The 27,718-nt window shown below is 40.5% G+C and overlaps 1 protein-coding gene across 2 annotated transcripts in view; it reads right to left on the minus strand.

Moving 5' to 3' along the window:
- The window catches only part of LOC137665518 (corticotropin-releasing factor receptor 2), a 70,285-nt gene that overhangs the window by 19,486 nt on the left and 23,081 nt on the right, over positions 1 to 27,718 (minus strand). For both annotated transcript variants that reach the window (XM_068404641.1, XM_068404640.1), the window contains exons 3-6: positions 24,374 to 24,527; positions 22,281 to 22,341; positions 14,898 to 14,970; positions 677 to 762 (exon numbers count right to left, since the gene is read on the minus strand). In XM_068404641.1, the coding sequence (XP_068260742.1) occupies positions 677 to 762; positions 14,898 to 14,970; positions 22,281 to 22,341; positions 24,374 to 24,527 (374 nt within the window). The remainder of the gene's footprint in view (positions 1 to 676; positions 763 to 14,897; positions 14,971 to 22,280; positions 22,342 to 24,373; positions 24,528 to 27,718) is intronic.

A 27,718-nucleotide genomic window follows, 5' to 3' on the forward strand; every position in this document is an offset into this window, starting at 1 on the left:
CATTCCTGTCTTCTCCTTTCTGCCATACTAGTGCTTGTGAGGTTGCACAGTCAGCCAGCTCAGGGAGCTGATCCACCTGAGAAGCCACTCCATGTAAAGATAATGATTAATTATTGTATTGTTCTGCATCTGCAAAGCTAATGACTGGGACAGAGAAGCAATCTAGTAGGGACTGAACAGTTTTTCACTGATTCTCCAGATTAGCTGAATGAATGGTCTAGTCATCAGTGAAAGGAGCTATGATATATTTATCTAATATAATACATATGCTTGTCTACATATAGAAATTGATAAAGTTCCTGTCCTCACTTGAAATTGAATCCTTCAGATTTCATTGGAAGGGGGAAATGTCATGTGTGTGTTGGGGCATGTGCAAACCTGAAAGAGGTAAAGAGGCTGGTGGCTGCGGCAGCGCACGTGTCTCTGTGCCTGTACGCCAAGGCTGTTTGTATTGTTTGGACATTGAAATGGAGGGGACAGAAAAAATGCAGGCACGCTTTTACAGCTAGCCTGCAAAAATAGATGCTGTGTACCTAACTGTATGAGCTCAAGGGGCAAGAAAGACACCCTCTGAGATCTGAGTGGCATCTGGAAAGACAAAGATGGGACAAGGACAGGGCAGGCAAGGCAGTTCTTTGTTAACACCACAAATAGCAAGAAGCACCAGTTGACTTACCTGTACTGTATTGTTTCTGAAGTGGTTGAAGCTCTCAGCTTTGTCATTAAAATCCTAACTATGTTAAATAAAAATACAAAATTTATCTGGAAAAGAAGGAAAAGAGGGGAAAAAATAAGACCAGTAAGTCAAACAATGGCTTAAAGGATGTGATACACCTTAAAAGGCACATATTGCAGTTCCAATCTGATTGAAAACAGCCTCTTGGTTTTATATTTGGTTGCAACAGACTCAGAATTTTACTAGAAATAGCAGATTATGCAGCAAATATCCAACAGCTATTAATGTTTTCAAAACAGCAATGAAAATGGAGTACAAAATTAATGGTCCCAGCAAGGAACTTATTTTTACTACCTTTTACTCCTTTCCTGGGTGCTACAAGGAACTAAGGGTGGGATTTGTTTGGCTATTTGCATCTGTCTCTGGCTCAGCTCGTCTAAGCCTCCCTGCGTAGAGTATTTGGCTGTGTTGACACATCAGGGGTTTGAAGCCACGCTCCCATTCCAGAGCAGGCTGTAATGGTTAGGTAGGGCTCCCCAGACCCAAAGTACAAGACTGCAGAGGTCTCCGTGTGAGCTAGTCACGCTGGACTCCCTTTGTATTCGGTAGAGGCGATACATTGCACTCCACAAGACACATTAAAACAGACCAGATGAATCATACCTGAAAAATGCCTATTTTCTTGCACTGTCTTTAAAGGTGAGATGATGGATTTACCACTTCCCTTGTTAATCTGCTGAGCTGGGTAATTATTATTTCTGTTACAATCTCACTGCTGAGAATTGAGATTTGCTCTAATTACTGTTATAGCATCTGCTAGCGAGATTCTTACACAGGTTGCCTCTCAGTCTAAACAGGAAAGTAAAAAATAACCTGAAAAGAAGATTCTGATTTGTAGACTGTGATCAGCAGAAGGATTTGGCACCTAGGAGCAAGTTCTGGGTTGCTTTCAACACATAAAGTAGGGTAGCTTACAAAATACTGATCTGTCTCAAAATTGTCGGTGATATACACTGTCAGAAGTACAGAATTGTTATCTCAGGACTGCTGAGGTCACCACCTAAGCTTGTGAGAAGATATTTATATCATACACATTTCCAGAGTCCCAGGACTCCTGGCACTTTGCAGCCTATGAATGGAACAATTCTGTGATTGACTTCCAACTATTTACGAACACTGTAGCAGAGCTGCCAATTTAAAGGTGTTCTCAAAATATGCTCTTTTTTTTTTTTTCTGTGCAATGTGGTATATTTCAACGATTACAGTATCTTGGCATCCACCACATCATTCCCTGCAGTTAATGTAACATTGTTTATAACAAATGGTGCAATAAGCACCTGAATAGACACTGGGAGACTGGCAGTGTTGGGAATCAGGTACATTAAACACTTATTATGTGAGATACAAAAATGCTGCTCTAGGAGTTAATATGTGACATTTTTAAAAATTATTTTCTCAGCAGAGCAGGGCCTTAGGGAGTATAAGAAATAAATAGAACAGTGCAGTTTGTATACTTGTTCTTGGTAGAATTGTCTTTGTCATATTTAAGAGCTTGCAGTCAACTTGTTCAGACACAAAAACATCTTCATATCACTGGTTTGACTTGGATCTTAAACTCCTCACATTGGTGATTGCACCATTCATCAATAATAGAAACAGAAATGTTCAGGCAGTGTCTGCTGAGGGGGAGGTGGATGCAGGTGTCCTTCAGAGAAAGAAAACTTCTGCCTCTGAAATTCTGCTACCAAATCTTGAGGTTCTTTGTCAGCTCAGAGACAGGTTTGGGTTACTTCTATCGAGGATGCAAAAAAGGCACCAATCCAAAACTTGCCACTTATTGCAATTGTAATGGAAGGTGCCAGATGGAATTATAGACTCTTAGGCAAGGGCAAGTTCCAAATATAAGTAAGAGTAATCACATGGGATTAACATGATAAACTGGACTGGAGAAAGCATTTCAAGTTTCACGAGTCCTAGTCTGATGTGACAGCAGGGAACTGGGAATTCAAATTGCCACAAGCTGCATCAGAAAAATTAGTGATTGTGATCTGCCCTGAAATTAAATTGCAGAAGTGTGAACCATCAGTCCAGAAGGAGAATTGCTAGCTGAAAAGTTTGGGAGTTACTTCACTAGAAATACTCTTATTCTACATAAATCAATTTTTCATTCTCCCACTCTTTCCCCTCAGCTCCCCTTATCCAAGGGCTGCAGAAGGAAAACAATGATGATGTACAGGAAGGATGCATTAATACATGTCACCTAGATTACATGTATGATCCCCGGTGCACAGCTGGCTTGCTCACATGGTTGGCAGCATTAATACTGACCATCTCTGCTGATGCTCACTGTGTGCTGGGTACCACCAAAAGCTGAAGATCCCAACGGAGGTCGCATTCAGGGACACAATTCAACTACCCAAGCACAGACTACAGTAGCATTTGAGGCACTTTTGCGTAGCTAAGACCCATGGTTGGCAGTGGTACGTGTGACACAGGGCTGATAAGAAACCACAATCGTCTACAGCAGCAACAGGAAGGCAGACGGATTGGTGCTTGCTTTTAACGGGCTGCCCACGTGTCAGAGGAAAGCCTGCTAGGGACATTATTTCTATAACATTTTCTAGGAGAGAGGAACACTGAAGCCAGAACAGGGACATCGGCCACTCACCCTGAGTCCTCTTCCTAGTTCTAGCACTGAATATGCTGCATATCCTTAGTCACTTCGGCCAAAGTGTTCACGCCTCTGGGTCTGAAGATGGACACTAAAATCCACCTGAAGACGTACTCAGTGATCTCAAGTCTGCATTTCAGAGTGACCGTCACCCTGCCTCTTCCATGAATGTAGTCATGTCTTGTACATGTAGAATGTTTGTAGTCTGAAAGGAGGTCGTAGTGAGGAGGTTGTTAGTCTCTTCTTCCAGGTAACAAGTGATAGAATGAGAGGAAATGGCCTCAAGTTGTGCCAGGAGAGGTTTAGATTGGATACCAGGATCAATTTCTTCACGGAAAGAGTTATCAAGCACTGGAATAGGCTGCCCAGAGAAGTGGTGGAGTCGCCATCCCTGGAGGGATTTAAAAGTAGATGTGGTGCTTAGGGATATTGTTTAGGGATATTGTTTAGTGGTTGACTGCGTAGTGTTAGGTTAATGGTTGGACTCGATGATCTTAAAGGTCCTTTCCAACCAAGATGATTCTGTGATTCTGTGATTCTGTACTTGTCAACAAGGTGGGTGGTCCTGCAAACATCTTGTTGTTATATTGCTTTCCTTCTATCTTTCTCCCAAAGTTCTCCTTTGCTGTGCAATCTTGCAAACACTGGAGAGGATGAGGCCTACCTCATGCCTGCAATAAAACTGAGTAGTCTTGTAGACAGCCCTAAGGCAGACATCTTCCCCTGAGCTAGTTACCACCAGCTCCTTTAATAACCAATCAGAAAAATAGCTACTTTCACATTATAGTTCCTCCTGTCTCTTTGAGATGTTTACTTCAGCATGAGTTGACTCTCCTCACTTTGAAGTGCCTCTTTATGTGACTTGCGTAGACAGACCTCTTGGGAGGGCATATATTATAGGGCTGTGTTACAGGGCTGCATTTAGTTGCCTAAACATAGTCACTGAGAGCCAGTTTTGGTGCCATGGTGTATCCTGCCTGACCTCAAACTACTACTTCAGAATGGCATGGGCTTAGTAGAGGATCTGTATCCTCTCTGCCAGACCCATGTGGGGCTGACAGAGCATCTGAAAAGGTACTATGCACCTATGTTTAGGCAAAAAGATCTCTCCTCTGAGTTAGATTAAATAAATCCTATCCTGACAGTCTTAACGTTTCCCAGTGGAACAGATGAGAATACAAAGTCACATTGATCTTTGGAAAAGCATGAAGGAACAGAAGAAGAATACTTTGGCAAATGGTTGGCTGCCTTAACCCATCTGGCACTTTGGTGTTACAGTAGTAACTGTCATTTACAGAAAATCTGTCCTACTGCTCACCCAAGGCTCCAGAAACACTGATCCCAAATTCCATCTTACCTAACTGCAGAAAGCAACTCAGACCTGGGAATTTTATTTCCTGTTCTGATCCTCATAAATGGCCGCTCTGGAAATAGCAAACCTGGATCCAAACTCCAATGGATTCTTAGGAAGGGTCCGAAGTTTAAACTGTTCTGATCTCCAGACCTGAGATTTACTTACAAAATTACACTTTGCTAACATTTAATAAATGAATTTAAAAAGCCTGTCAAAGCCCTGGTAGTCAACTAAGGGCAAATGTCAGACCTGACACCCAGTCATCTGATCACCCTGCATACCCTGATGTGTAAAGAAAGAGTGTGAGGACAAATACTTAATGACACCGCCCAAGTACAGAGTCCTCGCTTTCAGCAGCAGGCAACTCTGAGGACTTTTTGAGACAGGCATTAAAGACTCATCTCAGTGCCTCAAAGAGTTTTTCCTCCCTGAATGGGTCTAATCCATTAACTAAGTTTCCTCTTGGTTTAATCTTTACAACACTCACTGTCAGTGAGTACTACATGTTAGCAATTCATGAGGAGGAGGGAGGAAAATTTGAAAAGAAAATAAAATTGCCCAAAAAGCAAAGAGAAACCTGCTCCCAGAGAAGGAGAGCAGAAAAAAGTAACATCAAAATTTGGTTTGTCTTTCTTTGCAAACCAGAGTCTTGTTTTTTTAAAAGGGCTTTAAAATTTAAAAATTTTAAAATGGGACAGGGGGAAGTGGAGCAACCTGAGCTGGCTGGAGGGTACTGGAAAAATGAGTCATATGTATCAGCCCAAGAGATGATGGCTGGGACGCATAGAGGATCATCAAGTCAGGAGAATCCTATGCCTGTTTTATGCATAATGTAGGTTTAGAAAAATTGGCTAGGTTAGGCTTCTTCAGGAAAAAGAATAACTAATTCTTCCCCATTCTAGATTAGCTACCTAAGAGAGAAACGTGGAGTGAGTTGTTGGAACGAGTCCAGAGGAGGGCCAGGAAGATGCTCAGAGGGCTGGAGCTCCTCTCCTATGAAGAAAGGCTGAGAGAGTTGGGGTTGTTCAGCCTGGAGAAGAGAAGGCTCTGGGGAGACCTTCTAGCAGCCTTCCACTACCTGAAGGGGCTACAGGAAAGCTGGAGAGGGACTTTTTACAAGGGCATGGAGTGATAGGATGAGGGGGAACGGTTTTAAACTGAAAGAGGCGAGATTTAGATGAGATATTGGGAAGAAATTCTTTACCATGAGGGTGGTGAGACACTGGCCCATGTTGCCCAGAGAAGCTGTGGCTGCCCCCTCCCTGGCAGTGTTCAAGGCCAGGTTGGATGGGGCTTTGAGCAGCCTGGTCTAGTGGAAGGTGTCCCTGCCCATGGCAGTGGGGTTGGAACTAGATAGTCTTTAAGGTCCCTTCCAACTCAAACCATTCTATGATTCTATGATTCATTCCACGACTTGGCTCTGCGTATAAAGCGATTCCATCACACAGTGAGGATAAGAAAAGTAAAAGCATAAGGAGCTGAGTTGGACTGGCATCATTTCATTTTAGATTACTTCTAGGCAGCTGGTTATCCCAGGGTCTATTTATATTCAGTGGAGAGAAACAGGCACTTTTCAACAGTGTCAATTTGACTTATTTTAAATGAGTGTTTTTGGATAAATAGTGCTTGAACTTGAACAAGTTACCCACACAAATCATTCAGTGATCTTCAGATTGTCCAGGGGTATTCCACCTGAGCTTCAACTGAATGAATGTGGCTGTATCTACTGAGGATCTGTGACATTATATTCATAGAATCATGGAATCATTTTGGTTGGAAAGGACCTTTAAGATCATAAAGTCCAACCATTAACCTAACACTACCAAGTCCACCACTAAATCATATCCCTCAGAACCACATCTACTCGTCTTTTAAATACCTCCAGGGATGGTGACTTCAGCACTTCGCTGGGCAGCCTGCTCCACTGCTCGATAACCCTTTCGCTGAAGAATATTATAAGAAAGCTTAAAATATGTTTTCAAGCATCAACAGCAGGAGTTCTCTTTCGTCTCTATTAAGGTTTCTCTGGAAGATCTATAAGACTTGAATAGGATAACCTCTCAAACGCAGAGCTTAGCGAGCAAAAAATTCCAACTCAAAAGACGCAAATGTGGTGACATCAAAATACTTGTTTCTGGTTTTGCCTACTAGAAACACTTTTCAATGTGTTCAATTTTAACTATTTCTTTCAAAAGAACACTCCTTCATTTCAGAAAGACATTTGGCTCAGTAGGACCTTTTAGTAGCACTCAAAGAGGTCTAATCTGAAAATCAATTTTCACTGCACAATCAGATGGATTTTTATTGTCCATTAGTCCACCCGGGGCCTGATACCACAGCTCATAGGGATGATAGCTTGAGTTCGTTCAGAACAGAAAACACAGTCAGGGAATCAAACAGGGAACAGGCTGCTGCCCACAGCCTGCAAAAGCTGAAGTATTTGAAATGAAAATGGAGCTATTTTCTCAGCTGGAGAGAATCCATACAGTTCTAGTGACTACCAGACCGATTCTGATTTGCAAGCAAAGAAGATGAAGTGTCTGGTGTTTATTCCTTAGAGAGAGAGAGAGAGTAGCGTTTCAAAGGAAGAAAGACCTTACGACTGCAAAGTGAGTTTTCCTAGAAAAGAGCCTCTGTACTGTATCTAGAAAAGTACACAATTATTTGTCAAGGACTTTCTTGTTATTATTGGATCTCTGTGTCAACAAATTAATTTCCCTCAGAACTGGACAGTTCCATAAATGGAGACTGATGAATAGACATTTAAGAGTAGTAATGATGACAGGCAGTGTATCCTTTTTATTTATCTTTAATCTCACTTGATATTTTTATTCATTTCTATTTATACATGTTTTCTGCTTCATAATGGAAACTAGAGCTAAGGATTTTTCCCTTGATGTTTATTGATAGATAAAATGGATCCAAAGGTGAGGTCTTGAAGACAGAATAAAGAGCTTATTTCTTATTCTCTTACTTTTATTTATGCTGTACTAAGAACATCTTTACTGCTAGAATAAGATCCTCTCCAACTACAGATGGCAAAGAAGTAGTTTTCAGATCTTGCCAGGGCTTTGGAAGTTTAGTGCTTCCATTTCTAAATTGAGGTGAAAATTCAGAGCCCCAAAATGGGAGTTATAATCCAGTGATCCAAAAAGCATTTGGACCACCTGTTTTGGCACTGATCAGTTATAATCTGATCATACAAACCCAAAAGCTCTTTTGAACCAAAAGAAAATTTTCAGTGAAAGATTTCAGTCATAAAAATTTTCTGTCATGAAAACCAAACTCCATTTCAGAGGAAATTTATCCATTTTAGTGAAATGAAATAGCCAAAATATTCCAAGATGTGCAAAAGAGGGAATGCTGACTGTGAAGCTGCCTTTGCCTTTTTCCTAAGCTCCGGAGTTTAAATGGGAAGCTCCTCTCCTTCTCTTTTGAGAGTTTAATGGGCAACTAGCATTTATTTTGCTCATTTCTGCTGGGCTTCCTATTTTATGCTTCAAAGAAAGATTGTACTTCTGTGCTTCCTAGAAGGTTTGCTCCTCTTTACTCCTAGGAAATGTAAATATTATTCTGTTTAGACTTTGCATTTCTATGCAATGTGGTAAAATTGACCCCAGGATTAAGTTATCCAAATTGGCATCAGAGCAGTCATTTTAGCTTGCCATGTGTTGACAGTAAGAACCCAAGAGAAGACTCAACAGAGAGTCTTACTCCAAAGAGGAACCATCCAGCAACTCGTTGACAAAATGTGATTTCCTATCTGGAAAGTATTCTAAATAAGAATTCTGAATAAGACTTGACAGGATGAATTTTGGAGAAAGCTTTCTGGGAAACTGCTGCTGGTCATATGAGTTTCTTATTGGCTGTGGGACATCTCACAAGCAGAATTAGAAATTATAGAAAGAAAGAGACTTTGTAGGAGTGTACACGGTATTGTACACTTTGTTTGACACTATTGACTCCACAGCTACAAAATGTAAACAACAGAAGGACAACAGCAATGATGGCAGAATTGGAGATAAATTCTGGATGGACTGTTATCAAATTACCATATTATCTTTATCCTACTTGTAGCTATGACAGCATGCTTGCAAGCCAGTGAAAATTATGATAAATGTCTTGTAAGGAAAACTCGTGAATGTCAACAGTTTGCAGGTCATGAAATACAACCTTGGTAGCAGTGGAAGAACTGGGGATCTGTAAAGAGAAGGAAATTTTAAAAAATCAATAGGAAAACTAAATTAATCAGCAATCCAGTGGTTGAAAAAAACCACTGCCAGTCAGATTGGAAAGAGAAGGGAAAATGAAAAAGATATATCAATAATAATTAAAAAAATTCTCAGTCTCTGAACAGAACAATGCAGAAGTGGAAGCATATATGTGAAGAGTCAACAGAAACTGAGAAAATATTCAGAGAAGCAATTATATCACCAAGGAAGATGCTTGCACAGAACTAGAGAATGCTTTTCAGAAAAAAACAAAAATGAAATGCATATAGATACATACATAGGTGCAATGCTTCTGTATATAAAATGGCAAGTGAACAAACCTTTACGACTTTTTTAGAAGATCAAAAGAAAGGAACTTTAGCAATGTGGACTGCAACATTTTGAGTGGAGCATTACAGTCAAGCAGAAGGAAGTGAAGATCAAGATTAAGATGCACTACAAATTTTGTCTATTGGGTGGTATCAGAAAGGAGTGGATTCCATAAATATTGGTTAAGTTGCTTAATAAACCTATTTTCCCTACCTGCAATACTTTTAAAGCCACATTGAAAAAGATCTATTTAACAGGATGGCAGAAAGACAGCTCTGCTCTTCAGAAGTGTAAATGCCTATGTGGTGTTAGGATAATCATGCAAAAGCACAGAGCAGCACATTTAAAAAAAAACAATTATTGAGTGAACACTGTGCAGTATCATTACACTGGCAAAATAGGACATGTGATGGGAAGAATTGAGTCAAGTCCTATAGCTAATGTAAACAGCTGTTATGAAATATCCTTTGCACAAGTGGGCAATATTAAATAAATTCCTTTACTTCTATTGGAATGCAGCTAATGAAGCCTACTTCTATGAATGCTAGAAGTCTTGTTAATTTAGCTTAAATATATTAATGGTCACTTATGACAATTTCCTTTTTGTCAATAACACTAATAAGCTTAAATACCTCCACTCTCCTCTGTGATGTACTTACAAAAAACACCTTGTCTTTCCACAGTCTTGGTTTTGAAAAACTAAACAAATTCAGATATTTACTGAAACTTTCTGCATGACATGGTCATCCAAACCATCAGCCAGTGATTGCTACATATAAGATATTGCTATATCGCATAACCTGAAGCTGAGCTTGACAAATTCTTTGCAAGCACTGTAAAGAACAGCATGTGTAGAAATAATGTGTAAAGGGGAAGAATTACATGGTTTGTGAAGTCCTTTGAAAGAGTCAGCATGGGGACAAGGGAGATCCAGCGAATAGCCTACTCAGGTTTCTGAAAGGAATTAAAATTTGTTTCTCCAAAGGCTCCTATAGAAATTTAGCTGTTAGAGGTTTGGAGGGAAGAGCATTGTGCATAGAAATACAAGAAAGAAAGGGTAGGAATATATATATATATATATACAGTCTGTTTTCTCAACAGAGAGAGGCTACCAGTAGATCTGTGCTGTTTTACGTAGACCTTAGTGATCTATAAAAGGGAATGAAGATCAGGCTGACAGATTTTTAATGACACTAAGCTACTCAGGACAGCAAAAATAAAAGCTGATTGTAAAGAGCTGTACAGGGACTCACAATACTAAGTGACCAGGCAATAACATGAAAATCACATGATATAAAGGTAACACAATGGAGTAGTAAAACAATCGTAACCTTACATGAAGAGTTATGAGCTCTGGGTATTTTCATTCAGAAAAGAAATGTTGGAATTACACTAGCTAGCTCCTTGAACACTTCATCTCTGTTCCCAGTGGTACTCAAGAAAGGAAACAAAAAGTGTTTGGAATTACTGAGAAATAAAAAGAAAATAAAACAGAGAACGGGATGCTGCTATAAAAATCCATTTGTGTGGTCACACCTTGAGTACTGGGGCAAGCTTTGATCTTGCCACCACAAAAATGCTGCGTTGTTAATGATTAGCACATCATAAAGACCACTTCAGTACGCGTGTCAGCTGTCTCCTGAGCAAAATCCTGAGCAATAAGGATGAGCCCATCTTCTTAAGGACACTCAACTCTCCTACAGCACTTGTCATCCGGGGATCTCAAAGCATTTTACAAAGGAAGATAAGAATTGTTAAGCTTGCTTTATAGCTGGGGAAACTGAGACCTAGAGCAGCAATCTAATGTTCAAAAGTATATAGTTGATGAAGGCAGAGACAAAAGTGAACTCCTATCAGCTCGTATACCCACTTATGCCAGAAGTTAATTGATTGTGGTGAATTATTTTCAACGAGACACAAAAAGCAGAGGTTAGAAAACGGTTCAGTTCTCAAGCACAAGGGAAAAAATCTATTAAAGCTGAAGGTAAGGTTTGAAAAAAACTAAATATTTGATCTGCCTTTTTGAAAAACTGAAAATTAAATACAATTTAGGTCTGAGAAATATTGCAGAGCAGTTCATATCTGGGGGCAGTTCACAACAGCAGTTACTGAGAAAAAAAGCAGCTCAGTTAACTGCCTCCAGTGCCTGTTTTCTGAGGTTCATCCTTTGATCTTGCTGTGTTTTCATGGTTCATCAGTTCTTTGACAGGAATTACATTTGAAATTGCACATAAAAAATGTATTTTTCTTAACAAAATCAGGCTGAAATTCAGTTCCCTGGCATGTATTTCCAACCCTTTGCCCCTTCTGTATGATTAAACCTTGGTTATATCACTTTTAAAAATCAGAAATTGAATTTCAAAGCATCCAATGTACTGGATGGTTAGATCTCTCCTGGGATATGTTCAAGCCAAAATCCATTCAGGAACGAGACAAAGAAGGATGATTACCTACATTTTCTCTCTCACATTTTTTGTCAATAAAAATAGAGGTTTCTCGCCCAATATTCAGCGAGATATTTATTCAGTGAGACAACATTTATACCCAGTTTCCTTTGCCTCTGAAATTGTCTCTGAAATTGTCTCCCTGTTTTCAGCCCAAGTCAATGTTCAAGTCTGTTCTAAAGACAAGTAGGAAAGCAAGCAAACAATCTCTCTACTGCATTGTTCAAAGTTTTTGTACCCTGAGATATAACAGAGAATAATATGATTTAAAGATGGATTTGAGGACTGCTACCATGATCAAAGGGCTTTATTTTTGGCAATCTGCATTTCCCAGTGAGGCTCAGAACTCCTGTGTGACCTGTTTCTTGGTGTTATGCTGTCTTGTGCTGCAGCAGTTCAACGCATAGAGGCAAGAAAATGAGAAATCAAAATTAGTGGAAATAATTTTTGACAGACAAAATCCTCCTATCTTTTAAAGAGATGTGGCATCTTTAGAAGCAGTTTTTATCCCTCTGGAACTAAGAACATTTACCAAGAAGAGCACTCTAATATTGCCCTTGGTTGGTATAATGATGCCTCTAGAACACATAATGATGCTCCTTTTGTCTGGCAGGTAACCAAAACTCAGCTGAGCTGTACACTGGTCACTTGGCTATTAACTAAGGTGGGTGAAACCAATTTTAACTGCCACAGGCTGAGTGTTTGCACGTGGACAAGAACTGTAATTTGATCGAGTTTTTAGGCTTTTAGTGTGAGCCCTCTTTTGGCAATAACATCAATTTCTTCTTGTAACATTCACGTGTCTTTATCTTTCCAGCAGTACACAGAATTGTCCTGTCTGTTCTTTCATAAAACATGAACTTCAGTTGAACATTTCAATTCTTCATTAGCTCAAATCCAGCTCATTAGCTGTGACTGAAAGAGGTCACAGAGTTATACTATTTTTGAAATCTTTGTGCCTTCCATTTCTGGTGACCGTTGTTCACTGGAGGGAAAAAAAAAGCAGCACTTTGTCCCCATCTATGTTAAGGCAGAGGCATACTGACATACTGGGGGGGTGATGTTTGACTGTGTTGCCCTGAGTACATGGCACACATCAAACTTCAGTGCTCTTTATCCAGCATTTCTCACAGCACCCTTGAGAGGGTCAGCAGCTTCAATAATAATAAGTGATGCTTGAGTTGTTATATACGTTTTGATTTAATTCGCGTAAGGATCAAAAAAATGAGCCTGTCAAGTTGCTTTAACACACTGTGGAGTTGTGTATTTTAATTATAAACACAAGACTCAACTGTCAGGGTTTTTTTTAAAAAAAGGAGGGGCAGATTTTAGCAATCAGGAGTGTATTGTAACAGGAGTTTTCAGATTTGCCTTTTAGATTTTATTTCCAGAGGGCTCTTTTCCTCACCCAGCAGTGCCTTCTGATGGGAGTAACCATAAGGAGAGGGAAGGAAGGGCTTACCCCTATGTTACTTCTCTAAATTATATCAGCTGCTTTCCACCCCACAGTGCAATTACTGTTGTTATCTCATTAACAGTTTAATTAGAGCTCAAGGGCAGGCCCATGTAGAAAGGTTCAACACACAATGTCAGTTCAGGGCAGTATAGTTATTGGCTCAGTTTAGAGGGGTCTCAAGGCTGCTCTAAATTAGAGGCAGGTATAATGACCTGTGTATAAACAGGCAGCGTCCAACGGTACCTCCCTTTTCTGTGCCTCTTTGGGGTCTTTAAATAGAAAGTGCTGTTCTGGGGAGAACAAAGCTATTTTCATGACTCTAAACTACCTATGGTATCTGCCAGAGACTCTACCCAAGGATTTTACAGATCTTGTTGACTAAAGGGGTTATGATAGATTCACAGATTCACAGACTTCTAAGCAGTGATGTGAAAACTAAATGCTCCGAGTACTGCAAACCTACTACCTTCTGTTGTCTACATAGGGTCTGTTTGTGAGTTAGTCTCTCTGTATCACTGAGCCAATTTACTGTGAGGCTGTTTGTGTTTTTGGGATGGCTCCCTTGATGACACACAATTATACTGTGTGTATCACGTCAATTGTATTTCTCTCCTTAGAAGACAAAAAAAATAAGTTTTACATAAAAACAGATTCCTACTATGTTTTTTCTCTTTTCAGCTACGCACAATATGATCTGTTTGCTGCATCATCTTAACAATTACCAAGAAATTAACTCTCCTGATTTCAGGTTAGGAAACATTCAGATTAGTAGCTGGTTTCCTAGGCAGCAGAGAAGGTTTTTTCATGCTGAATCACATGAAAGGCACAGCACCGACAAAGTGAGAGCGCAAGGCTTCTTAGCCTTGAAAAAGCTAGCAGTGGCTGCTTCTTCTGGAGCATTTGCACCTTCTCCACGGGTGTTGGAGTGGCATAAAGGAGAGCTATACCAAGTCTTGGTTCCCTGAGAGAGGGGACCCCGCTGAGCCCTGTGAATTCTCTGTTAGCATATCTGCCTTCTTCCTAGGTGGCTTCTACCACAAAGGGAGTGGAAGAGTAGAATCGGGTTTTTCAGCACTGTCCTTTCTAACAGCATTGATCTTTCCCATCCACGCTCAGTATTTTTTTGGGAAAGCATCACTGCGTTTTAGATGAAGGTTCAAAATGGCTTATGAATGAGCTTCCTTCTTCCTCTGCCTCCTGTTCATTGGCACAGGGGACAGAGTGTTGGGCAAACAGGTGAACAGCCTGTTAACTGTAGGTGGCACTGAAAAGGAAATTTAACAACAGGAAAACTAACAAACAAGTACATAGCAATGATGGGCATAAAGAAGATGCTGATTACCATACAAGGAGATGCAATTCCTTACTGGGATTACTACATTTTTCTAATCAATGTGCATGACGAATTACCCTAGTTCTCAAGAGTCTCAAGGGGATGAGGAGATATTGTAAAGTACCTCCTGTTTTTGAACATTTTTCCTTCCCACATCTCAAAATACTGTACAAAGGAAGGCAAACAGCACTGCAGAGGGAGAAGGAAAGAATAGCCTATGGTCAAGGAAACAGCCAAAACCAGATCACTTCAATTCTGACTTGCAGTGTTAGCTACTGTGGCAACTTCAGAGAACAGCTAAAGATGTTTGACCTTGTTTGTGTTTTATTTTACATAAAAGTAAATGTGGAACATCACAAATGCTTATCAAATTATCTCTCAATGGGAGATGGCAGTGTCCTTCCACCCACATACACACTTACCAGAAGAACAAGAATCACTGGCCCTTGATATATGTAGTCGATATATTTCCCTGGCTCTTTTCCAAACCAGCATCTGTAAGAAACAAAACAAATAAGAAAATAATTTATAAAGGGGAACACACTTATTTTAGATTTTAATATCAAGGACACCACAGAGAGATGTTCCCTTGTTCCCTGAGTTGTTTAATCATGTACATAATCGGCAAGGGATTGAGTTTTCTGCTACAAAGCCACTTTTTGTTTGGACACAGATCTGAGCCCCATTTTCCCCTCCCATTAGACCATCCCCACATTCCCACTATGTTTTTGGCTCTTGCCCATGTAAATATTTCCAAGAAATGTAAGAACCTGCTATAAGGAGGATGCAGAAGATGTGTCCTGTTGGCTCTGAAAAAGGGATGAAACAAATACTCTTTGTAAGGAAAAAAAATCTGTTATCTATTGCAGTGTCCAGTGACACTTCAATTCCATAAAGTAAGGGCTGTTACAGCAAATACATCTCAAGCTGCTTGGAAATGCTGTCTAAATAATGTATGGGATGAATAAGGAGTTCATCCCATTGACTTTGAACCAAGCTGGTGACTGTCAAATCCAGCATACATTAGAGACATCATTTGAGGCTTAGCAAATACCTGATCCAAAATCGACAAAAGGAAATCAGCTTAGGTTAAGTGAAAGCACAGGTGAACTGAAGGGCCTCAGACTAGCAGAGAGCCTGGACGTGTCGTGTGTGACTGAGTGCTGGCTTGACTTTACCTTCCACTAGTTACAAGTGTCTTTCTCCCTCCTGTGTTATATGACAGACTAAGCCTATGGTTTCACTGTGAACCATACTGACGTTCACTTCATTCTCTTAACTGAGAGCAATAATTCAGTTATATTTAAGTTAGTAAATGAATCAGAAACTGGGCTTAGGCCTGGACTCAATCACTTAGACTATTACATTTTCCTTGGTGCAGTTTTGGCCCAGGCCAAACAATAGCCAACTCCAAAACTATTCCTGGAGCTAGCATGAGCCAGAGGACATTCCCCACAGTCTACAAACTGCAGCTATCCTGATTTGGAAGCCAAGAAGATTTAATAATAAGGATGTGAACTACTCCATGCTATTTGGACTCCAGCCCCAGGAACGATTCCAGGCCCAGCTAATTTAATATTACAGATACAGCCACACGGTCTGGATCCTGGTTCCACCAAGCAGAGACAACTTTACTATCATAATGCCTTAAGCTTTAGGTCATTGGAGCTCCAGATCCCTTAGGAAGTAGATTTTGGCGTTCAACGGTCTGAGAGTTTTTTTCCCCTTTGTGCATACCACATAAAAAGTCTATAGAGGAAAAAATATGTCCTCCCTGTGTTCGCCTTGTGACAAAAGATAAGCTTAGTGCCACTGGAGATGTGAAAATAAGGGTTAATTCCTGAGCCAAGGTGGCCATGGAGATAGGTGCAGATTTGCACTTTTACAAGCATTCAAGAAATAATACTTGTTGCCTCAAAGAGGTTACAGTCTGTAAGACACAACCTCACGAGTCCAAGGCAAATCAACTGAGATAAGGAAAACTATAGTTCAGATGGAATTATTTTGAATCACATCATGTCCCCAAAGCCTTTCTCCAAAATGTGTCGCTTGCTAAAACAGGAGCAGCTGTTTGCCCATTGCAAAATGCTCTTACTGAACTGAATGTACAGAAATATTGAGATATGCAGCTGATATCTAGGAACACAATTCAGTATCACAATTTATTTGCCTTTTCTTAATTCAATTTCTAGTTCCAAATAAATGAGAGAGCTTCGAATATTTTATAAATATAAAACATGTCTGTCATTCCCTGGTGCACTGACTGCAAATTAGTGTAAATTGATAATTTTGCAAATAATCTTCCAAAATCTAGTGATGAGAGCAAGACTTGGAATAAGGTACTTCCTCCAGCCAATATAGCATCCAAGAAGAATCCCCAGGCCAGCTTTAAATGAAGGAAATGTTTTTTTTTCTTTTTTTATTACATAGATGGAAAGATATGAAGAAAAATTAATTGCCAAGGTATGCCAAGGCAGGAAACACAAGTCTCCAGAACTTGCAAGACCTACATTTGAGAGAGGTTTTTGAAGGGCATTTTAGGAGAACTATTATATATTGCCTGAAACTCAGGGAACTAAGAGCTATTAGAAGAGGAGTTTCTGGGAAGCTGGCTATTCTAGCAGAGGGACTAATAAGAAACAGGTTGAGGCATGTGGTAGAACTTAGTGGGCTAGAAAAAGTCAGCAGAGAATTTGGAACAGAACTAGTAGAACACAAATGAGATTCCTGGGCAAAGGCTGCTCAATGCTCTTTGGAATTTAAATACTGCTTAACTGTAAGACCATACTGAAGAGAAAAATGCTGACATTTATTACCTGAAGCCCAGTATTGGACCAAGGTTGCATTGAGTGAAGCATCATGTGTATATACACACTTTCACACAATTTGAGGGAACAAGGTTGTGGCCAGTGATAGACTTCTAGAGCACAGGCATCTCCATGGGAGCTTGGTGCTCCAGGAGTTAGCAGAGAAAAAAAAGCAGCTTTTCTAGGATGTTGTTAATCTCATTAGGCTGTAAAACAGTTCTGTTATATTGTAATCTAAACATTTCTAATGCACCCATTAAATCAGGTGAGTAAGGGTGAGAGGACAGATATGCCACTGACATTACAGTCTGCATTTTATTTGCTATATTTCATATTTACAGTCTAACTGTTCAAACAGGGACCTTAGCTGAGATATTGCAAGCTTTTCGGCCTGTCATCTTAATTCTTACTTTAAATCCAACATAAGCCATTATTTCTGCAATAAAATCAGCACTGTACTTTTCTTTAAAACCAAAAAACGAAACCCAAACCACTGAAAATTACATGGTTCATCAGAATTTTAATTCCACCTGTGTAAAATAAAAGCCATTTTCTTTTTTTTTTTTCTTTTTTTTTTACCGCTGAAAGAATAAACAAACACTCCCTGAATATTGAAGAAGACAATTTAGGAAGACAGCTCTGATTAGACTCAGATATGTAAACACACTTCTATTGAATAGCACTAATTAATATTCTTCATGGTTCTCTGATAGTTCTTTATATAACACAAACCACCACTGGTTTTATCATTATTGTTAATTAGATCTTACTAACGTTCCTCCCCTTACCAACTGTCCATCAGTGAAATTACTACAATAATTCTTAATCGTTTGTGTGGGGTTTTTATTGAGATTTAACAGTACTTTTTTCAGAGTTGTCAGATTTTGCTAAAGAACTGCTAAACCCCAGACAGGATATTTTCCACAGTACCAATTATGTTTGCCTCAATATGCAGAACATGGTCTCTAGTAAGAACAAAAATGAAAAAATTAGGAAGCTGGTTGAAGCATTTTCTTAACATTCTTCCCATGTGCTATTTTGAGCGCTTAAACTATTATGAGCTACATAACTTGAACCCCAGCTCAACCTCCAAACAACTTAAGTTACAGTTCAAATGCATAGTCAGATGAAGGAGAGAAGTTTCCTATTTTGTTCTGAATTTTGGGCTGTCTGTTGGGATATCCAAACAGTCTTGGAAGCTGCAGGAGAGCACATTTTCTGCATGTGCCCAGTTTGCTAGGTCTGACCTCATGGGGGAATAATGCATGATTTCCCCAGTGGTCAAGATAAATGGAGCATAACAGGTAGGCTGACTGGGGAGAGCAGCCGGCTCTCACAGAGCGGCTGAGGTTGGCAGGGACCTCTGGAGATTGTCTAGTCCACCCCCACTGCTCAAAGCAGAGTCAGCTGAAACAGATTGCTCAGAGCTGTGCCCAGCTGGCTTTTGAGGAGCTCCAAGGATGAAGACTCCACAGTTTCCCTGGCAAACCTCGTCCAGTGTTCTACCACCCTCACAGCAAAAGTTGTTTCCTGATGTTCAGATGGAATTTCATGTGTTCCAGTTTGTGCCACTGCCACTTGGCCTGTCACTGGCCACCACCGAGAAGTGTCTGGCCCCATCTTCTTCCCATCCTCCTATAAGGTATTTATAAACCTTGATAAGATCTCCCTGAGCCTTCTCCTCTCCAGTCTAAATACTCTCAACTCACTCAGCCTCTCATTGCATGAGAGATGCTCCAGTATCCTGAGAGCACTATTTCTCAAAGTCAGGGATTAGTTTTCTCTCATCTGTCTATATTTGCACACACTTACAGAATTCAGATCAAAGGCATGATTTTTATACTATCCCAGCACAGAGAAAGTATTCTGTAAATGCCACAAAGTTTAGTCCAAACTGTCCCAATGGCTGATGACTGGAGAGGAAAATAGACCATAAGTGAGTTAAATACACACGTGTGCACATCTCACACACATGTACATGTAGGTGCATTCGTACACGTGCTTCAGTTTGATTGTTTAGCAGGATCTGCTCCTTTCCTCAGGTCAGGAGACAGTGCGCAGGGGCTATCTGAAGCATCCCATGCTTTGATGCTTGAGAAGGTGACTGAATATTTATCACAGAATGGTTGGGGTTGGAAGGGACCTCTGGAGATCATCTAGTCCAACCACCTGCCAAAGCAGGGTCACCCAGAGCACGTTGCACAGGGTCACGTCCAGGTGGGTTTTGAATATCTCCAGAGACAGAGACTCCCCACCCTCCCTAGGCAGCCTGTTCCAGTGCTCTGGCACCCTCAAAGTAAAGAAGTTTTTCCTGATATTGAGATGGAACTTCCCATGTTTCAGTTTGTGACTATTGCCCCTTGTCCTGTCATTGGGCACCACTGAGAAGAGTCTGGCCCCATCCTCTTGATGCCCGCCCCTAAGGTATTTGTAAGCACAATTTATGACAATTGTGTGGCACACACAGTGGCACAATTGACAGGCCCTCAGCAAGTTATTCTTCTCTTGTTTTGCTTCAGTTCATTGACTTCACTGAGTCTCCCCTCCATATGACATCATTACTACAAATGTGAAAAGCAGATTTCATTTAACAGCCTTTGCCTTACAGCTTAATGCCCTTATCAGCTCAATGCCCTTATCAGCTCTTCATTTACAGGAGCTCTGCCTGTCTGCCTGGGTGCATGTGCTAGATCAAAGGAATGTCACTATTGAAGCATCCAGTCCTGATTTCTCAAGCAGAATAAAGTACATGAATCTTGGCCCCAAGTGAGCACAACACTGAGGCTCCAGGCCATTCCACCTCACACTATGGTGGACAGGAGCCAAAAGGGCTTTCTCAATGCATTTGGAGTAGCTATGATGTGCAGTGGGGATGTGTGTGAATGTTTCACTCCAAGGCAAACACCAGCATTAAAGACACAAAGGTGAAAACATCCCAAGATGTTAGGTTTAATTGTCTGGGTCTACCAAGAGAAACCAGGCAGCTCCCTTATCAGTAAGCATGTGAGGCAAATGACGTATATGAGTTAGCGTGTACAGGTTTGTCCATGACATGGTTTAAAAGCACAAGCTCCATTGGATAACCCACCCAAGGCAGAGAGCTTGAGCATAGAGACTCAACAGGAACAGCCTGGATACTCTGCACACCAAACAGGATCACTTTGTCTTTCTTGCCCTGCTGACTGTATTTTGTATCCCCCTTTATTTTGCTGTGCAAGATCTTGGCCAGTTACACCTTTGCTGGTAACAGGTAGCACACATACCTGCATAAACATATCATGTCTTTCTTCTCTCTATGATACATTAAGGGGAGATTCTTTCGCATTCACTTTGCAGGTATACAAGGATGGTGAAAGAAGGCGCTGGTACAGATGATGCAGTGGTTTCTCCAGCTAGCCACCTTGTGTGCAGTGTGATCACAGACGTTATGGTACGTTTCTATCAGGGACCCTACTTTCCATTATTTCTTTTGGGAGTGATGAGCAGTCTTCCAAAATGAGGTGTTCAAACCTTGGTGTTGAACTCACGACAGGAATGTTTAATGTGCATCGCCATTATTAAAGCATGCGGTGTTTTGCCTCTGCAGGTTTCCAGACAGAAGTTTTGGTTATTTTATTTTGTGCTGTTTAAACTGACTAGTTCCTTCAGCTCTAGTTGTAGAGCTGAAAGTCCTACTTCAGCACGAGACAGCTGCCATGCTGCCCTGGCTTGTGCAAGGCAAAATTTACAAGGAACCTGACCATGAAGCAGACCCAGAATGTTGTCATCCTTTACCCATCCAGAAACAAGGAAGTCTGTGAAAACAGAAATTACAGAAATCTGCTGATCTCCCAGGGCTGGTTGATTTGGACACCCAAGGAACAGGTTTCAACTGAAGTTTTTCTTGCCATTTTGAGACTACAGTATTAATTCTCCTGTATAATTACTGTAGGCAGAGATGGAATCACACAAAACTTTTCCCTCAGTGAAAGGGTGTCTGTCTGATTGCCGATATGTGTAACTCCTGGGAATTAGATCAGATTATCACCTTCAAAGTCACCATAAAGATATAGAAGAGATATTGGTCAAGGGTTCTAAAGTTTGTGAAGAGCAGAGAAGAGGAACTTAGTATTGCATAACAGAATTCCTCTCATGCCTACAGAATGGATGCCCAAAGCTCAGCCAGTCATCCTATCCATCTCCCTCATAGTCAGGAGAAATAGTGCATGTACGTCTAGTTCATCCAACCTACTTTGGCCATTTCCTTCCGGAGGAGATGAAATGCACCCCAGACTGCATTTACTGTTTTGACTGATCACCGCTGATCATAAGAGACCACAGTTTAGTGCAGATGCAGACACCTACAAGGTAGACACTTACATTTAATCAGATGCGCTACAGACAGACAAACAGCGTGGTCATACGAAAAACAGATTCATGGAGAAAAGAATTTTTTAAGGTTAGGGAAGGGAGTTGTAACATACAATAGACACTGATCCAAACACTAGTAGGAAAGTATAAGCTGAGCTATATTTGACCAGTATCGATGTTTGGGGGAAAAATTCCCAAAACATAGATGCCTCTTTATCTTCCATATTTTTCAATTTCATGCACTAACTGCTTCCAATTGGAAAAGCCAGAAAGAGAAATGTAAAAATTCCAGCCATAAGACTATTCTTGGCAGTCAACTGAATTCTGCACACCCAGAAGGCTAAATCCTTTAGCACTCAACTGCTAAAGCTTTTACCAAGGTTTTACTCAAGCAAAACTCCCTTTGAAGGAGTATAAAGCTATCAAATGAGAGCTTCAGGGCTTGGACAGGGATATTTGGGAAAGGTATTTTCAAGAGTTGACTCAAGTTGTGCTCTGAAATTTGAGATGGTCTGGATTTGGATGGAGGTGATTCGAGCTTTCCTCCTTCCTATCAATCAGCCTTATTTCTGTATTACCAGTTCAGCCTGCAGGCATTTCTTAATTTATTTAGACAGCCACATAAACACAAATGTTAACATCACTTACTGTTCATTTTCATAATATAGTTTGCCAATGGCCCAGGCAATGATGATTGGGCAAGGAATACCTGCAACAGCAGAAAATCAGGAGTTAATCACAACGCACATTTGGGTTCTTGCTAGGCATGAACACACAAAACACAGCCATGTCCTTTCTCCTAGAGGAAAACATTTTATTTTTCCTTGTGAAGCGAAGAACAGGGATTTGAGCACCCAAAAGGGTGAGAGGAAAGGTATATTCATCTCACACCACTCCCACATTAGTAACCAGAGACCCAGTGGACTCTGAGAGAGGCAGGGAGGGAAAATACTAGGGACCAAACCAGTCAGGGGGTCTGGGAGAGCTGTGTGAGCAGCTGATTTTCCAGTTTGGTGACAGAATTGAAAAATATTGAAAAAGAAATTGAATTGAATCAATTCCCCACATAAACATATTCTTTTCTACTACAGCTCCTCTTTCCTCCCATTTGATTTTGGATTGAACAACATATTTTGTTTGAAAGGCTGCTTCTGCCTTCAGAACTGCAATTCAATTACTTCTGCTCAATTCTGAGAGGAAGAGGCATTTCTGAACAAAATGTCTTCTACTTTCAGAAAAGAAAATATTTGTGACTTTTTTCTACCTTTCTTCTTTCAACAGAAAAGAACTGCCAGCTTCACTAGTTCTGTTTGGCCCCAGGTTTTGCATTCAAGCAAACAAGGTGCCCACAGCGGGATTCTCTTGCTAAATCTCTCCTGGCCAAGTTCAAATCATGGATATGTTGGATGGGAAGGACCTCTGAAGGTATCCAGTTCAATTTCCTGCTCAAAGCAGAACTACCAACACTAGCTCACCTCAGCCAGGGCTTAGCCTTGCTGAATTTTCAATTCTTCCAGCATCAGAGGTTCCACAGCTTCTAAGTCATCTGTTACAGTGTTGCACTACCTTTTGGGTAAATTTTGTGTTCTCTTAATGTCCAACTAGAACCTCCCAGTCTGTAATTTGTGGCCATTGCCCCTTCTCATAACACCTATTATTACCAAGAAGAATCTGTCTCCATCATCTTTGTAATTATCCTTCAAATCATTCCTGGTACCTAACAGATCCTTCCTTAGCCAGATTAAATAAGCTCAGATCCTTCAGCCTCACTTCACAGGTCATGTCCTCTAGACCCCTGATCATACTGGTAGCCTTCTACTGCATAATATTCAGTTTTTCCATATCCCTTTTGACCTAAGAGACCCAAAACTGACCACAGTATTCCAAGGGCAGATTTACCAAAGCTGAGTAGAAAGTATTAGTAACTTTCCTCACTCTTCTGGCCACACTCCTAGCGCAGCCCAGTATGTGTTTTACCTTTTTCATGATGAGAAGGCACTGATGGTTCATCCTCAGCCTGCATCCACTGCAAGCCCTACATCCTTTTCAGCAGGACTGCTACTCTGACAGTTGGTTCCCAGCCTATAGTGATGTAGCCCAGGCTGACACAGTAGAAGAGAGGTAACAGCATGCAATGAGCTATTTTTCTGTATTTGAGTAGCCACAAGGATGGTATAAAGGTGACACGTGACTCCATTAAGGGCTGTTTTCTAGGAACAAACCCCTTAGCAGTCTAAAAGACAGCAGTAAGGTTGGACTCACAGATAATTAGGCTTTTCATCTAGTCAGCTCCTCACTTAGAACTGTCTTATCTGACTCTTGAGGCTAGATAGTGGTCCACAGGGCATGGACAGTGCCTTTTCCATTTCATGCCATGTTGAGCAGCAGTGTATAAGGGGTTGTGATCGCTGCTTTGATGATCGAAGTGAAAGGGACATGGTATGAACGGCTGCATTCCCAAAATGCTAAGCCTAGGAGTTCTCTTTCTTCCTTAACACCAGGTGCCTGCGGATCTAAACGAAGAAGATATATCCAGCAATAACCTATTAGCTTTATGTCATCACCACAGTGAAGAACAAAACCTGACCTCATGTTGTTCTGACAAAGTTAGGTTTGAACGTCAGATTGCACCACAGTGGGATTTTATTCTCACAGTGGGAAGTTTATTCTTGCTGCTCCTGTCTTTATCACTTTAATGCCAGGTACACCATAACACCATTTTAAACACACAAGGCACTTACACCATCCTATGAAGAGAAAGACCCATTTCCGCAGCTTATCTGTGGAATAAGTCATCACTATAGCAGTGTGTAAGTAGCAGCCTTCCACAAACATCCAGAAGAAGTTGGTCACCACAAAGTAATTGTAGACAGTGGTAATACATCGACACCAGGGCTGGAAAGGAAACAGAAAAGAATAGTTTAAAATCATGGTGAGAACACCTGAAAAATTCTATATCTTGTTATTCCCTTAAAAATCAATGGTAGAATTCATTCACAGGATGCAGATCTATACCTGTGACTTGGAATCAGAATAGCTTAGGTGCTGTCAGGAACTCACAGCTATGTCTGTGACGTTCTGCTGAGGCTTGGCTTTGACCACAACATGCAGGGTCTCCTGTATATGAGCATGTCTGGAAAGTTAACGTGCCATAAAGCACATTCACAGAATCACAGAATCAACCAGGTTGGAAGAGACCTCTGGGATCATCGAGTCCAACCATTGCCCTGACACCACCATGTCAACTAGACCATGGCAAAATGGTGCAGACACCAGCAGTCTGCAAGCTGTGTGGAAAGAAGACAAGAGGAGGGAGGTCATTTGACTGCAGATGATCTTTCAGAGAGGTACAGCCATACCCTAGGGTCATACCCAAAGATGACATAAGAGTCTAAGCATATCTTAGGCAGTACAACCAACCTGCTGAGCAATTCAAAGAAAATATAAGATAGAAGTTAATGTTACAGTCTTGCTTCATTTGCACTGAAGAGAAGGACCACTGATATTTAAAAATATATTTTACTTTAAAGATATGCTTTTATCAGCTGCTTCTTTTCCTCTGTTCCTGCCATTGGTGCTTCAGTCTGTAAGTCACATCACTACACACATCACCTCTGAATTTTGCCATAACTTCAACACGAATTTTTGGTCAGGCTCAATGTATCAGCAAAGGCATCTTCTGCTAACGCCTGTGCAGTGAGAGCACGGCTGTGGAATACGCAGTTAGCTATAGAGAGGCAGATGGTAACATCACATCAATAAATCACAAGTAACTGCTGATGGTAATTTCCATAGTGCCACACACAGAAGTCTGGGAAAATGTCTCTGTGACCAAGCAGGCATTCAGTGTATTCCCTGAAGCATGACACTAATTACCTATGTTAGCTAGTATCATTGATGTCATTTTGGTCTCACCATTCCCCAGCCTTTTAATTAACTCTACTAAAGTATTTGAAACTTTTGACCATCAGTTAATTTTATTTCAGACTTCATATGCATGAGGTATTGATAATCTGTAGGCAGCCAACAGAGCAGCAGATGCACTATCAAACCCAGCAAAATCCTGTGGACTAAGAATTTATTGGACATGAAACACAGTTACAAAATGATAGCCCATTCACAAGCTGTGATCACTCTGTTTACTGAGCTGAAACAAACAGAAGAAATCTTTTGGATATGTTAAAGCTTTCATTTCTGTATTATTTTATTAAGATTAAAAATTTAGTTCGGCTTCATTAAATAGGATTAAAACCCAAAATAACTCAGAAGAAGATGAAACATTTTGTTGTCAAAGTTTTTTTTAAACCAAATGAAATTTTCTTTTTCTTCTCTTTTTGGCCTGAGTAAAGGAAAACAAAGCCACCAAGCAAAAAAAAACACCCTATTTTTGGTTAACACCGTAAAATATTTTGGCTCCATTCCTGATTGACCCCCAAACTAGTAAGACTGGGTTTCCAAAGACTTTAAGTCTCACATTTGATTTTTCAAAGGTATGAGCACGAATTAAATCTTTCCCTGTGGTCTCAATCTCATGTAAATGCTCTGCTATAAAGTCTAAACTCTTGTTCCCCCTCTCTCCCTCATTTGCAACACTTACACAGTTTTTGCCCTCTCCACAGCTGCCCATTTTCAGAAGAATTGTAAAAAATAATTATATCTGAGCCTGTTGTTCTTGTGTCAGAAATGAGTGGAACTGGCCAGTGGATTGGGAAGATACTGGGACAGATACAGACAAATACACATAACGGTGGTGAGAACTCCCTCTGCATCATTTCCATAGGAAACCAGAATAAAATGAATTTTGAGCAATTCCTTTTGGAATTGTGGATTTATTATTATTGAATAATAAACCCAATTAGCAGAACTCATTAATTTATACCTTTTCATTTATTTGACCGAGGATTCTTGATCCCCACATGTATCCACCATAAGGCCCCAGACAACTTCAGCAATTCCCCTCCTTGATTTATTAAGCACTATAACTTCATGCAAAACGTTTCCACGTTGAGTCCTTGATGCTTCTGTAACTGTATTATTCAATCTCCACCGATCAGCACAGAAGAGATCACATCTTCAGCGAGCATAAATGGTGTTGCTCCCATTGATTTTGGTGGTGTTATTTTGACTTTGACTTATACCACAATAAGAACACGACAAAGTTATCACTAAGCTTGTATAAAGCACCTTCCCCAAAACACTGCAGTGTTCTGCAGGGAGAAGATGAGTTAATGAAGACTGAGGCACGTGAGGATCTCTCCTTGTATTTGCAGGTTTATATTTTCCTTGGCACTTTGTGGTCACATTTTAAAAGGCATTTGAGTGCCTGACTCCAACTGATTTTTCCTAAATAACTGTAAAAAACTCTATTAAGATTTGTAGTATTGTCATGAGAGTAAATCATGCAGCATAAAACTGCCAACAACAAAGCTCATGTACCACCGTCTTCTGTAGCCTGAAAATGTCAGAAACACAGACAAAGCAAACAGTGAATTAACAGAAGCTACATCTTCTCAAATGAGCATCTGATTGAATAATAATACAGAGTTATGCATAGACAACTTCTTTATCTAGGTACTAATGACTTCTCTATTTGTTTTCCTGAAGTATGGGATTAAAATTCAGATGTCAAATCCTACATCTGAAAAGTTAACGGAGGATGATGAGTGCCCAGCTGACATTAAAATGAATGGCCATCCAGGCTCCTGGGGTGGTTTTCAATTTCTGCAGGACCAGTTCCTACATGAGTGGAGCCACACTGACTGGTACCAGCTATAGATCCAGCTCATAATCTATAGGCACTTTAGTCCACCTGCTTTCCAAAGAGAGAGAGTATGAAGGGTGTGTGTGAATGTATATGCATGCATGTGTGTTTGTAGCACACTTTTTTTCTTGATTATGGAGGTAAATATCAGGGAACAGCCCTAAAAGGAGAATACTCCACGGTAAGAATCTCACAAGGGAAGGAGAACAGTAAAAAAACTCTGCCAAGGGACTATCAAAAAGGACTACTTGCCAAGGAAATGCAGAATTATTCCCCAAGCAAATAAAGAAAAATGCTTTTTCTTTTGGAGTGGATGCTTTTAATC

Source organism: Nyctibius grandis, chromosome 7 (genome assembly GCF_013368605.1).
Source record: "Nyctibius grandis isolate bNycGra1 chromosome 7, bNycGra1.pri, whole genome shotgun sequence".
NCBI classification, from domain to species: Eukaryota; Metazoa; Chordata; class Aves; order Nyctibiiformes; family Nyctibiidae; genus Nyctibius; species Nyctibius grandis.